At 41.2% G+C, this 12,350-nt stretch overlaps 2 protein-coding genes across 3 annotated transcripts; one reads left to right on the top strand and one right to left on the bottom strand.

Annotated features, from left to right (window-relative positions):
• The first annotated feature begins 525 nt into the window (after window positions 1–525).
• LOC103856155 (UDP-arabinopyranose mutase 2) lies at window positions 526–2,554 on the top strand. The gene is made up of 4 exons (XM_009133241.3): window positions 526–962; window positions 1,460–1,710; window positions 1,793–1,961; window positions 2,049–2,554. Exons 1-4 carry the CDS (start codon window positions 621–623, stop codon window positions 2,376–2,378), a joined length of 1,092 nt encoding a protein of 363 aa, XP_009131489.2. The 5' UTR covers window positions 526–620; the 3' UTR covers window positions 2,379–2,554.
• On the bottom strand, window positions 2,515–12,343 carry LOC103856154. 2 transcript variants are annotated; one of them, XM_009133240.2, is made up of 17 exons: window positions 11,998–12,343; window positions 11,668–11,786; window positions 11,349–11,394; window positions 11,108–11,180; window positions 10,960–11,017; window positions 10,726–10,821; window positions 10,513–10,630; window positions 10,180–10,446; window positions 9,998–10,099; window positions 9,482–9,839; window positions 9,279–9,392; window positions 8,473–9,104; window positions 8,137–8,333; window positions 7,486–7,708; window positions 7,211–7,330; window positions 5,862–6,647; window positions 2,515–5,595 (listed from the first exon to the last, which is right to left on the bottom strand). In XM_009133240.2, the coding sequence occupies exons 1-17, from the start codon at window positions 12,103–12,105 to the stop codon at window positions 2,617–2,619; spliced, it is 6,396 nt and encodes a 2,131-aa protein (XP_009131488.2). In that variant the 5' UTR covers window positions 12,106–12,343; the 3' UTR covers window positions 2,515–2,616. The 2 variants fall into 2 exon arrangements, with proteins under 2 accessions (XP_009131488.2, XP_033143458.1); XM_033287567.1 differs by having other exon boundaries at window positions 10,165–10,446.
• Between the last annotated feature and the right edge of the window lie 7 nt (window positions 12,344–12,350).

Raw genomic sequence — 12,350 nt, forward strand, 5'->3', positions numbered from 1 at the left:
AATATTTATACCGTTTGAAAGATAAGTTTTTATGGTATTGAACCCAAACCACACTGAAGAAAAAAACAAATCTTAGTTTTTGATCTTACCAAATTTGCCAAATAATTATTATAATTCTTTATCTTGATACTTATTAATACGTTTAAATTAAATCAAACTATACAAAACTACTGAATCAAAACTTTGTTTATTTTTTCTTTGAAACACACTGAATCAACTTTTTTTAAATAAAAAAACTAAAAACATGATTTAACACTCCAACAATGTAACAAAACAATGAATTAACCACACATGTTATTTATTAATCGTTTAAACCTGATTATTAACCTTTTTCAACCAAAAATTAACTTCTAGCAGCCTTAACCCTTCAAATATTTGATATCATCACAAATTCGTTTCAAAATCTATCTATCACCCACTTTACAGATGTCACTTTATAATTGAACTCGTTGCACTTTAACAACACAACCTCTCCAATTAGATCTGTCGAGTCATCATTCTATCACATGCCCACCATTAAACACGCGCCAGATCTATTATAAATCAAACTCTCAAGAGACTTAAAAAAACTAAAACAAATCAAAATCCACCGACGAGATCAGATCCAATCCCATTGAATCATGGTTGACCCGGCGAATACCGTGGGAATCCCGGTGAACCCGACGCCGTTGCTGAAAGACGAGCTCGACATCGTGATCCCGACCATCAGAAACCTCGACTTCCTCGAGATGTGGAGACCGTTTCTTCAGCCGTACCATCTGATCATCGTCCAGGACGGAGATCCCACGAAGAAGATTCACGTCCCCGAAGGTTACGACTACGAGCTGTACAACAGGAACGACATTAACAGGATCCTCGGTCCGAAAGCTTCGTGCATTTCGTTCAAGGACTCGGCTTGTCGGTGCTTTGGGTACATGGTGTCTAAGAAGAAGTATATCTTCACCATTGATGACGATTGCTTCGTAAGTTCTCTAATTTTGATTTTTTTTTTAATTTAATTCGTAGATCCCATTAGAGCTAGGCATAATATTCAAACCGGAACCGGTTTCGCCCGAACCGGATCCAATTTATGAAGATACCCAAGCGGGTATTGAGTTAGAAGAAAATTAAATATCCAAACCCTGATTGGATAATACCTAATATCCAAATTATATAAGCTATTATCCTATACCATATTTTTAAAAAATCCAAACATTTTGTTTATTATATATTTCGTTATTTAAAGTTCAGTGTATTTTCAGATATTTGCGTTAGTTCGGTAAAAATATAAGCTTAAGAAGCTATATACACAAGAAATAAATATGAATTAAATACAGATAACTATAAATTGGATTTCAGATATTTGATAAATATATCAAATATAAGCTGCATCAGTTTATAGTTAGCCATGATCTGGGATGTGTTGTTGACTTGTAGATTTTTATAAGCTCATGTTATTTTGCTTTGTTGTGTATATTAGGTTGCTAAGGATCCATCAGGGAAAGCAGTGAACGCTCTTGAGCAACACATCAAGAATCTTCTCTGTCCATCAACTCCATTGTTCTTCAACACCTTGTATGATCCTTACCGTGAAGGAGCTGATTTTGTCCGTGGATACCCTTTCAGTCTACGTGAAGGTGTTTCCACTGCTGTTTCCCATGGTCTCTGGCTCAACATCCCTGATTACGATGCCCCTACCCAACTCGTCAAGCCTAAGGAGAGGAACACTAGGTGATCGTTATTATTATAACCAGTTCTATGTGTTTTTTTTTCAACTGTTCAAGGCTTTGCTAAATGTTTGTATATGAGTCAGGTATGTGGATGCTGTGATGACCATCCCAAAGGGAACACTTTTCCCAATGTGTGGTATGAACTTGGCTTTCGACCGTGATTTGATTGGACCAGCTATGTACTTTGGTCTCATGGGTGATGGTCAGCCTATTGGTCGCTACGACGATATGTGGGCTGGTTGGTGCATCAAGGTACTCACTTTCTCCTTTCCCTTGTAATGTTTATGTAGCTCATCTTCTGTACTCGTGACTTTTTGGGATGAATCTTTTTTACTACAGGTGATCTGTGACCACTTGGGCTTGGGAGTGAAGACTGGTTTGCCATACATATACCACAGCAAAGCGAGCAACCCGTTTGTGAACCTGAAGAAGGAATACAAGGGAATCTTCTGGCAGGAGGACATCATTCCTTTCTTCCAGAACGTGAAGCTGTCTAAGGAAGCAACCACTGTTCAACAATGCTACATTGAGCTCTCAAAGATGGTGAAGGAGAAGCTGAGCCCCTTAGATCCATACTTTGACAAGCTTGCAGACGCCATGGTCACATGGATTGAAGCTTGGGATGAGCTTAACCCACCAGCTGCTGCAGCAGCCAATGGCAAAGCTTGAGCAAACAAACCACCGCAGTTTTGGTTATTATAGCTCTAAATTATCATTTACTTTTCAATTTCGGATTTTACAACTCGCTTTTGAGTACTTGTCACCATTACTTTCTCATTGTCCACAACAGTGGTGGATCCCTTTGTTTCATTAATAAAAGACTTTCCCATTAGTATTTGTTTCAATAATCATCCCTTCTCTAAAAACTAACATGTTTCCTATTAGCATATCACTGCAAAAAAAAAAGTTACATGTTTGCGAGCGTTGTGACAAAAGGAACCAATCTTCTGTAATCTCTTTTTCCTAGAGCGCAGTTATCAAGAACTCGACCCAATACCAGCCTTGTGTTCTGCAAAGCCACATCTCTCGAAGGCATCTCTAATTCTGCTGCAGCTGCACTGAGAGGAAAAGCTTGCGACGTTGTTGTTGCCGCCATCACTGTGTACTGGAGAGGTCCGCTTCGGGCTTTGAATGAGGTCTGAGGTACAAGCGTTCTCTCATCAGTCCCATCGTCAGAGTAGGATCCACTGCTACCGCCTTGTACTGGGCTACAGCTCTGAAGAAGGGCTTCGAGAACACTCAGTGCTTCCCAACACAGAGTGCTTTCGACTAGCTGTGAGACGATAGTGTACATGTGGGGACTCTGCGAAGCATCCATGGGAGTGTGTTGGAGCAATGCCTTGAGCATAAGAAGAATGACTCGTTGGTAGTCCACCGGTCCTTTCTTTAGCATTCTCAACAAGTGACCGAAAGCTAAAGCTGAGTGTTTTGGGAACCATTTGTTGCACAGCAGAGGAGAGACGCAAGCAAGGAGATTATCAACTCGTTTAATCTCGCCTCGAGCATAAGCAACAAAAACCGTAGCCAATTCATCGAGTGATTTTGCCCGACACCAGATGGCAAAATTAGATGCTACAGAACATGCCTTTTGGTACTGGTGCTCCGAAAACATGACTTGGTCTTGGCTCAGCTGCAAGCAAAGCCAAGGAAGTAGACCTGTGATATGCATTAGGAGTCTTGTCTCGGCGTCGCCAAATATAGAGTCGCATGAAGGCACTGTAAGCCTTGATAGGACCTCAATGGAGAAGTCGTGGCTAACAGTAGACATCAGTCCTTTAAGGACAAGAGGCTGTACACCTTCGAACTTTGGCAGAGTTCCACTTGACGGTGGCATCTCGTAGACTCTAGATTCTGTCCTTTGGAATTCCCCCAAATCATTAGCGTTGGATTCGTCCCGGGGCATGCTCGACAAGAGAACGTTCTCAGTTGTCTTGTCACGGAATGATAGACGGTCAATAATACGGGAGAAGAGCTCAAGAACCTGGCAGTAGACATGGACAAAGTCTGTGTGCATCATGGCGACACAGCCCCAGAAGAGTTGTGGGTAGAGTATGACTTTCTCTGGCTCCATGTTCTCTACCATGACCTGTAGCGTCAGAAGAATTTCCATTATAAAACCCAAAACTGGAGGAATGGGATTGCTAAGACATCGATGAAGACAGCGTAGAAGCGAGACGCATGCATCGCTTGTCACACTTGGCCTTAGCGCACGGTATACTTGGTGTGACCGACAGGCTAAATGTCTTGAAGTGCATTCCATAGCCCATTTCAGAGCTTCAGTTCCCCAAGTTTCTCGAAGATCTCCTTGGAAGAATATAGCATCGACCATACTCTGAACAAGTGCAGACAAAAGAGCAGCACTAGGAAGATCTGTTCTCACAACCGTTGGATCTTCATTCTCCCACATCATGCTCCCACGTTTTGACTGCACGTACTTTATTAAACTCACGACCTGTTGTTTGTTTTCTCCTTCGCTGGTTTCCACCTCATATAGCTCCAAATGGCGACCCGCAAGCGAGTACAACAGATTCACAAGCAAATGTTGACAATGCTCTAGCACTATGTCTTCAGAGCTATCCATCGAAACAAAAGTGACATGGAAAAGCAAAGGCAAATGACCCCTAAAATCTTCATCATTCTCATATGCGATTTCTGCAAGTAGAATCAGAGCTATATCCGCAGGAATGAGTGAGTGCTGTTGATGTCTGAATTGCGACACATCTTCCCCAGAATTTGGTGTATCAATGAGATAATCTCCACTATCACGTGAGACATGGCGGCTGCTCAAGGCTCCTGTAGAACTCCTAACTCCCATTAATGGTCCTGATGCATTCACCAATGATGGCAGGAGCTGACCAGAGCGAGCAGTAGCTACAGGAGCAATGTTTAACTCAGGAGGGATTAAACTTAAGGGTCCGGAAGCACTTCGGCCAGTCGCGCCTGCTGTTCTCCAGCTTAGGTTTCCACTTGTATTTTTAAGGGGACTATCAAGCGAGCCTCGGACAAGAATTCGTGACATGTGTGGCTGGGTGTCTGCAACTGAAACCACTTGAGGTGCTGTAACAGGTCCCTGAGAGAACTCCAGCACAAAATTCCCATTGGAATCACCCCGATTAACAATGGGTTCAGTACTGTCTTCGAGCATCCGCTGTGATAGTTGGTAAACTAGGTGATCAATAGTACGCTGAGGACATGTCCGTGCGAGGTACAAACTTACACGTTTAGCAACTGAAAAATATGTCGCAAATGCACCAGTTACTTCTCCAGATGCATTTGAATCACTGTCCTCAATGCCCTTTGTGATCAAGAAATCCAGTACAGGGCTAATATTTCTGGGCTTACTAGCAATAGTACTCCAAAGTTTTTCAATTTCATCAGGGAACTGATCCCCATGTCGCATTGTGACATAGTAAAGACTTTTTAGTGATCTTTCACTCCAACCCGTGTCCTTGAGTTTCCAGAAATTAAGGTTCTCAATCCACGGAGCCATACAGGTCAAGACCTGATGTTGAGCAATTATATCAACAGCGTCAAGCTGACGCTGCATAATTTCTTCACAAAGGAGCTGGCTTAACTCAGGATGATCCTTCGCGAGTTTGCAGGATAGCTTGTACTGAAACTGTTGATAAGAATCCGGAAGATTACCTACAACCGCTGCTCTATAGCCTCCTGAACCTTCTATACCATCCTCAGCCCACTCACGCATAGAAAGTGTCTCCAGCATCTGAAGAGCATCATCACGAATTTGTCTAGATGGGTCGACTACCTTGTACAGAATTAGACTCACGAGCCTCTGGATTTCGCATTTTGGAATTTCTTCTCGCATGTAGACCTCAGCCAACACACTGAAGTACCCATCAGCTATAGCCGCATCAGAGTAATAACACTGGGAAAAGCACAGGTGTGTTAGTTCACGAATATTTTAAAAGAGTCCAATTAAGGATGAAGTAACAGGAATGAGCAAGCATGGAAGTGAAAAAAGCTTATCAAGACAAGTTAGGTGCTGTAGGAAAACTAAATTTATCTGATAACAGAAACCATCATTGCATAGTCAAGCTGTCATCATTGGTTAAGATATATCAGATATTTTCTCTGGTAATTACAACCAATTTTTTTTAATAAACACAGCTTTCAGTTAGAGAGAAATTTGACCTGATCAATGCAGGAAGGAAAGAGATCCAAGTTTGTTAGTAGAAGATTCTTCAAAGCCAATTTTGCCAACGCAACACGTTGATGACCACCTCTATGCCTATCACGGCCTGTTGTCCCTCGCCCACTTTGCCCACTTTCTCCTGTGAATTTGGAGTAAGATGGAGTTCTCGGATCAGAAGGCGAGGAACCAAAAGGGACCTTGAGAGCAGGCTCGATGAACAAACTATTTATCCAAGATATCACACGGCCACTCATTTTTCTTGCATTGTCATCAAAACAGGGTCCATATAGAAGGGAAGCCATCGCGTTCAACGAAGCCCACTGGATGGCTTCTATTTGCTCATTCAGTTCCTTGTCAAAAGAAATCTTGTCTGCCGAATCTTTTGTCCGATTATGCTGCGAGGTCTTATAGCGCTCAACTTCACGGCGATAATCACTAACAACATCCTGCCCCCACGTACTTCCTGTCTCCTCAGACCAAGAAAGGATCAAATCGAAAAGACGTTTCCTAGTTTTAACATCAAATTTCTCTGATTTTGAATCAACAAATTCGGGGGCAAGGTATCTTAAAACAGACGCAAGTGCATAGCGCAGAGGCTGCGACTCATGAAAGCTTTCAGGAGGTACCGATGATATGTGTCTAGTCGAATCGTCAATGAACCGCATATAATGGAGGCGGAAAACTGGTTTACGAGCGAGCATTCCAGGCCAGATATTCTCAGACACTGTTCTATATATATTAGCAACATGAACGCGGAGGTCCTCTCTTCGACCTCCTTTCTGGATCTGTAATCATAGCACAAGAACACATTTTTAATGTCAAGTCCCAATAATTTGCATGCATCCGGAAATCAATATAAGGAAAATGGTGAAGAAGAAAAACACGGTCATTGATTTCATATTCAGGGGAAAACTCTGCCAAATCTGGTTAGCATTTCTACATCTGTAGCAGCCCTTACTGAGACGATACAATAGCGGATACTTACGTTCCCTCAACTCTAATTCAAGATGAAGGGATTACTACAACCAACTAAACCCAGGGAAACACTAACATAATATTCCCTAAAGTTCAACATGAAGTTCAATAAGGGTACAAATAATGACAGAGACTACTATTATTTTTCATCCACGAGATTGCCCGTACTTGTTCACGTTTTCTAAGTCGTTTTGCTTAGCTAGTATTAAAATATCCATTCAGCCAGAATACAAACTTTCAATACCCATACCATCAACTCAAAGGTTGTCAGCAGCATAAACCTGTATAGCCAGGCAGTTGCATAGAGAATCCCTATCTTGGTATAGTTCTAAACAACAATTATATGATTTCTACAATTTACTCAAGTACATACCTTCCACTTTGGCTTCGTCTCTGTCTCTAATGAAAAATCGTCCACGAAAGATGCTAGCTCGCTAAACATGATTTCACATGCGTCCAGATGCGAGCGCCCGAGAGCCATAGTTGCAGCATGCTACATGAACGGAAATATAAAGTAAAGATTGTTGAAAAAAATATTAGGAGAAAAGATTCAACCAAAACCACAGAAAGCCAGACAAGAAAGTTTACATAAGTTACAGAACTACCAACTCAAACAAAAAACGCAGAGACGAAAAAAAAAACACTTACGTTGTGGGTCTCTGACCCAAATCTAAGATAAGGGAAAATAAGGCGGTACATGTCTCTGGTTAATGCAATGCTACCCGCATCTTTACCATCAGGTGGACATGAACACACAAACATAGCATACAGAAGCCACTGATCCAGTTTGGTATCTGTATCTTGTGACTGGCTAGCCTTTCCACCCAACTCAACAGGTGTAATATAGGCAAGGCGGTGCATAATTCCAGACCTGGAGATGAGAAGGGGACCATAATTTCCTTCATGTTAGTTAATAATAAGAAAATAGGTATGGCAACAAATTTTTTAAAAGAAACAGTTGTTTTTTCTGCGAAAAACAATAGTGCTTGCATAAATATTGTCATGAGTGTTGTCCTTTCATAGAAGAAAACTCATAAAATTCCCACACCACCGTAAGATTTTATCTGCATGTTAAACTAGGCCGTTTATTTTTAAGGGCGTGTTGATCCATACAGCCTACTTATCTAGTCTTATAGACTTTTGCCTGTCTTGAATGGTTTGTGATAATGTTAACGGTCAGAGAAGAAAGTAACCAAATTTCAAAACAAGACTCAAAAAAAACACACCAAGGATTATGTAATTAGGAAATACTAGGAGCAAAATATACGAAAGATAATAAAAGCTAAAAAATATACTTACTTGGCTTCTTGAACAGAGCGTGGGCAGAGCTCAGCAGCATATTTAACAAGCTCGCTGAGACACCGACCCCATCTGTATTTATCAGGACTCTCAAAGATAATGGATTGAAGAGTCACATCGGAAGGAATAGCATCGGAATCTCGCCTCAAATCAAATGGACGGGAAGAATCCCAGTAGCAACTTTGAACAATATCATCCTGTTATATGCATAAAGAAAGAAAAAAGAGGATTCAATCTCAAATTTACCATAGAGTCAGATAAATCAAAACCATAACCAGCCTAAAGGCTAAAAATTAAAGCCTCTTAAGGAGTGAGATATACACAGAAGGTACTTACCCCATGTTCTTCTAAGACATCAATCATGTATATGGGTTCAGCTTCAAATTTCATAACATGGTCTGGGTGCTCTAGAATCATGAGATCTCGAATATCATTACTCAATGCACGTACACATCGCAATAATTCTAGCGCAGCATGCCGAATCTGGCTGTCGACCGAACTAAGAAAAAGTAGGCCAACAGCATCAATATCAGCTGCGCGAAACTCAATTGCATCTGCTGCTTGACGAAAAGAGGATTTTTTGAATATATCTTTTCCCTTTGCTGTTTGTTTTTCCTCTTCAGCATCAGTATCTTGTTTTTCATCTACTAAACAAGCCCTCCAGAAACGCATGAGTTCCAACAAGCGTCCTAGTGACGTTTGAATGAGAAGTGGGAACTCATCAGGAAGCTTTAAGATGAAGTTTGCCATCCCTCTCATAACTGCAAAACGGCGATGAGGAAGATATCTAACAATCCGGTTCAGGACTTGCACTGCTTCCTCTCGCACTATAGGATCGCAACTTATACCATGCTGAGGTATTATTTCCGTGATCTTATCACTCCGTCCAACTTCCTCTATCAGATAAGGTATGCATTCCAGAACTGATCGGAAGAGAGATCCTTGAGACTTTTCTTTATTCACAGCATCTGCACATGTCTTGAAGGTTAGCAAGATTGTTTTCGGAGAAAGTATTAGCCAGGGGATACAAGCTAGAAATCAGAAAAAGCAACTACAATAGAATACACATATCTAGTGATCTTTTAACCTCCCCGTAAGATCATGTACATCAGAGTAAGCTTTTAATGTAAAACCAAGTTTACCTATAGTCGTCCTCGATGATGTTAGAACAGCTTGACTATAGGTCCTGTGGCAGGATCTCAAAATTGACTCAATTGCTGCTTTCACTTTTGGTGTGTAATGGTCAATTCCGTGGCCTGTTAAAAGAACATTAAGAAAATTTAAGTGTATGCAAGGACAAGTTTATTCAGACCAACAAATGACCTGATTCAGGTTAACAGGTTACCCTTGAATATTTCCAAACCAACATACTGGCTTGAAGGTGACATAACAAGGGCAAGCAATGCACGAAGACCAATAATCTTTGCTTCACTTGGACTATCTTGCTTTAACAGTTCTAGTAACATGTGATTCATCGCGAAGTCAAGGTTATGTTCAGCTATGGTAACACAGAACTCGACGAGTTTATCTTGTTGGACATCCTGAGTGAGCATTCCTTTTCTAAGAACTGTTAGCAGTTGTGATGTCACACTATCCAAGTAATCCCATATACGATTTGGTGGCTGGGTAGCAGCATAGACACTCAAATAAAACCTCAACACCCGGTGAAGACAATCAAGTGCCATGTAACGATGGTTCTTCTCCTGCACAATGTGTCGTAGGTACTATAATGACTGAAACCAAGATATATATACAACCAAGAATAGACTTGAAGAGAGAGAGAGGCAATATAATTTGCGGACGTGACAATTGCCCTCGGCCATTTTTACTTAATTTAAAAGCTGAGTGCAGGAAAACTTACTCTCAGAAGCTTGTACAATTGCTCCATGTGAGAACTTAAATTATGATGAAATATAAGCGGGTCTCCGAGACAGAGAAGAAGAGTCACAAGCGGAAAGCAAACCTATTTGCCCAATTAGCCATGTTAAGGACTGAAATCATAAGGAAAACATGATTAAGTGATATTACATCAGAATGACGTACACCAAGATGTTTGCTCTGTTTCTCCATCCAATGGATTAGCTGCACTCTAATGCGTCCAACAGCCTCATACCAGAGTGTCAGCGCAGGCTCTGCAACTGAAGGAGGCCACTGGCTTTTGCCACCATCCGAAAGTGGCGCCAGGATGTTAGAAAGCATATTACAAAGCGCATGATGAAGCTCACTTTTACGTTTGTGTGGAGCGCGGTTAAGAGGGTTTGCTTTAGCTACAAAGGAGGCAGACGCATTTAGCCCACCCTCACTCTTAACCTGGAAATAAACGTAATGTCACGTTCGCGTCCTGATGCCTGCCTTTTTAAAGAATAAGAGACATACCCCAAGCTTTAAGTATCGCATTCCATTAATGATGCTGAGAGTTTCACTTCTTGCAATACTTGTGTCAATCCGGCGGGTATTGAGTTCCATGAAAAACCGCTCAGTGACAGAGCTGAATCTGTTAGTAAACAATCATAATAATAAAAGGATTAGAGTGGTTGAGGTTGCGGCTTAAAATTGAATCGTTAACAACAAACATTACAAATGAAATACCTAATACGGGATAGTGCGCCCAAGAGTTGAGCAACCAAGTCAAGAAGAAGACCCCTCAAGTCGACCAGGGACGGGTATTCTACTTGGCTAACAATCCTGAAACAGAGGAGCACCAAGAGGCAGAACTTAAGAAATTTAGCTTTTGTCATCTCGAAAAAGGCACGCCAAAGGATAAAAGCATATTGATTAACGAATCATATAAAATTCAACAGCTTCAGATTCTGAAATCACTACCTGTCGGCGTTAATTAGCCAATCAAAAACAAAATTCTCAAGTCCAGACCATAGCTCCTCTGCCATTCACGCAAAATGATTATTTTTTCCTTTAGCAATGCAGTACACACATTTTCTTGGAAAAAAACTGAATAGAGAAACAAACAAACCGTTGAGCCCTTCCTGCGGGCAGCACTCCGCAAAGCGAATACAAGCTGAGCAGAAGATGCACTCAACAGCCAGCTGATTCCAGGACCGTGAAAACCATATATCAGAAAAATGAAAACCGAATTCGAAAACTTATTAGTTAAAACCATGAATACTAGTGTTCTTAAAGAGAGGTAAGAGTAAAACAGGCTGGTCAGTTGGATCCAGAGCATATACTTTTTGTGAAAAGCGAAAAGAAAATACCTTTCTCTGGAAAGCCGATGCATCATTTGCACCTTTGGGTGATTCACTGCAAGACAGATACAAGCCACACAGAAAAAAAAAATATTAATAATGGTCCAGAGAATTAGCTGTGTCCCAATCATAGATTTTCATCTACTCAATAAATCACCTATATGAAGAGAAATACAAATATATGATATAATGCACCAACGACTCAAGTTAAGAAATGTAAGATGCACAAACTCATAGCATGTGGGAGATAAGTATTTTATTTGAACAAGAGTCGAGTACAATCTCATTGTTAAGAGTGAGAGAAAAAAAAGGAATCAAAGCTACACACCTTTCCCTCCACTTGAGTAGAGCTTCAATAAGAGGAACAGGTGTGTGACGCGCAATCATAGCCAATGAATCAAGCACCTGCTCATAAGCAGGATCTGATGGACGAAGATACTTTCCATTCTGCAAAAACACCATCACACACAAGAAGCATATCACTACCAAAGAAAACGTACATTAGACTATCTACGAAACGCATTTCCTCCACCACAAGTTCTCTTTATACCCAATTCCATTAAACCCTACTCAAATACTAAGCTTCAACCATCCCAATTAAGCAGAAATGAACGCCTTAAAGCAGTAAAAACGCAGATTCCAAAAGGAGACGACGAACCTGAGCCTGAGCAGTATCGATTCGCTGCCTTGCGAGAGGGAGAAACCGCTGAAGCAGCGCCTCGACTATCAATTTCGCAGCACTCCCTGACTTCATCACTTTCGACATGAATAGACCCGAATCAAACGGGACAATACGAGACTGAAACTCCCGGAATCAAATCAGCAAACACCAACGGAGAAGACGACCACGAATCACGAAACCATTCTAGGGCTCAATTCGATGCCGCGGCAAAGAGAATCGCTTTAGAAATTTCTTTGATCCATTCGACGAGGAGCTCGTCTCCCTCGCTTAGAAAATCGCTTATAAATAGTTCGAATATAATAATCATCATGCACGACCGCGAGAAAGGC

Source organism: Brassica rapa, chromosome A03 (assembly GCF_000309985.2).
Source record: "Brassica rapa cultivar Chiifu-401-42 chromosome A03, CAAS_Brap_v3.01, whole genome shotgun sequence".
In the NCBI taxonomy this organism is placed as follows: Eukaryota; Viridiplantae; Streptophyta; class Magnoliopsida; order Brassicales; family Brassicaceae; genus Brassica; species Brassica rapa.

Coding starts and splice junctions, on each gene's coding strand:
- LOC103856155 (XM_009133241.3), top strand. CDS start 621: ATGGTTGACCCGGCGAATACCGTGGGAATCCCGGTGAACCCGACGCCG. Junction 963..1,459: donor CCATTGATGACGATTGCTTC/GTAAGTTCTCTA, acceptor TGTGTATATTAG/GTTGCTAAGGATCCATCAGG. Junction 1,711..1,792: donor CCTAAGGAGAGGAACACTAG/GTGATCGTTATT, acceptor TATATGAGTCAG/GTATGTGGATGCTGTGATGA.
- LOC103856154 (XM_033287567.1), bottom strand. CDS start 12,105: ATGTCGAAAGTGATGAAGTCAGGGAGTGCTGCGAAATTGATAGTCGAG. Junction 11,787..11,997: donor TCGATACTGCTCAGGCTCAG/GTTCGTCGTCTC, acceptor GTGTTTTTGCAG/AATGGAAAGTATCTTCGTCC. Junction 11,181..11,348: donor CATCGGCTTTCCAGAGAAAG/GTATTTTCTTTT, acceptor TCCTGGAATCAG/CTGGCTGTTGAGTGCATCTT.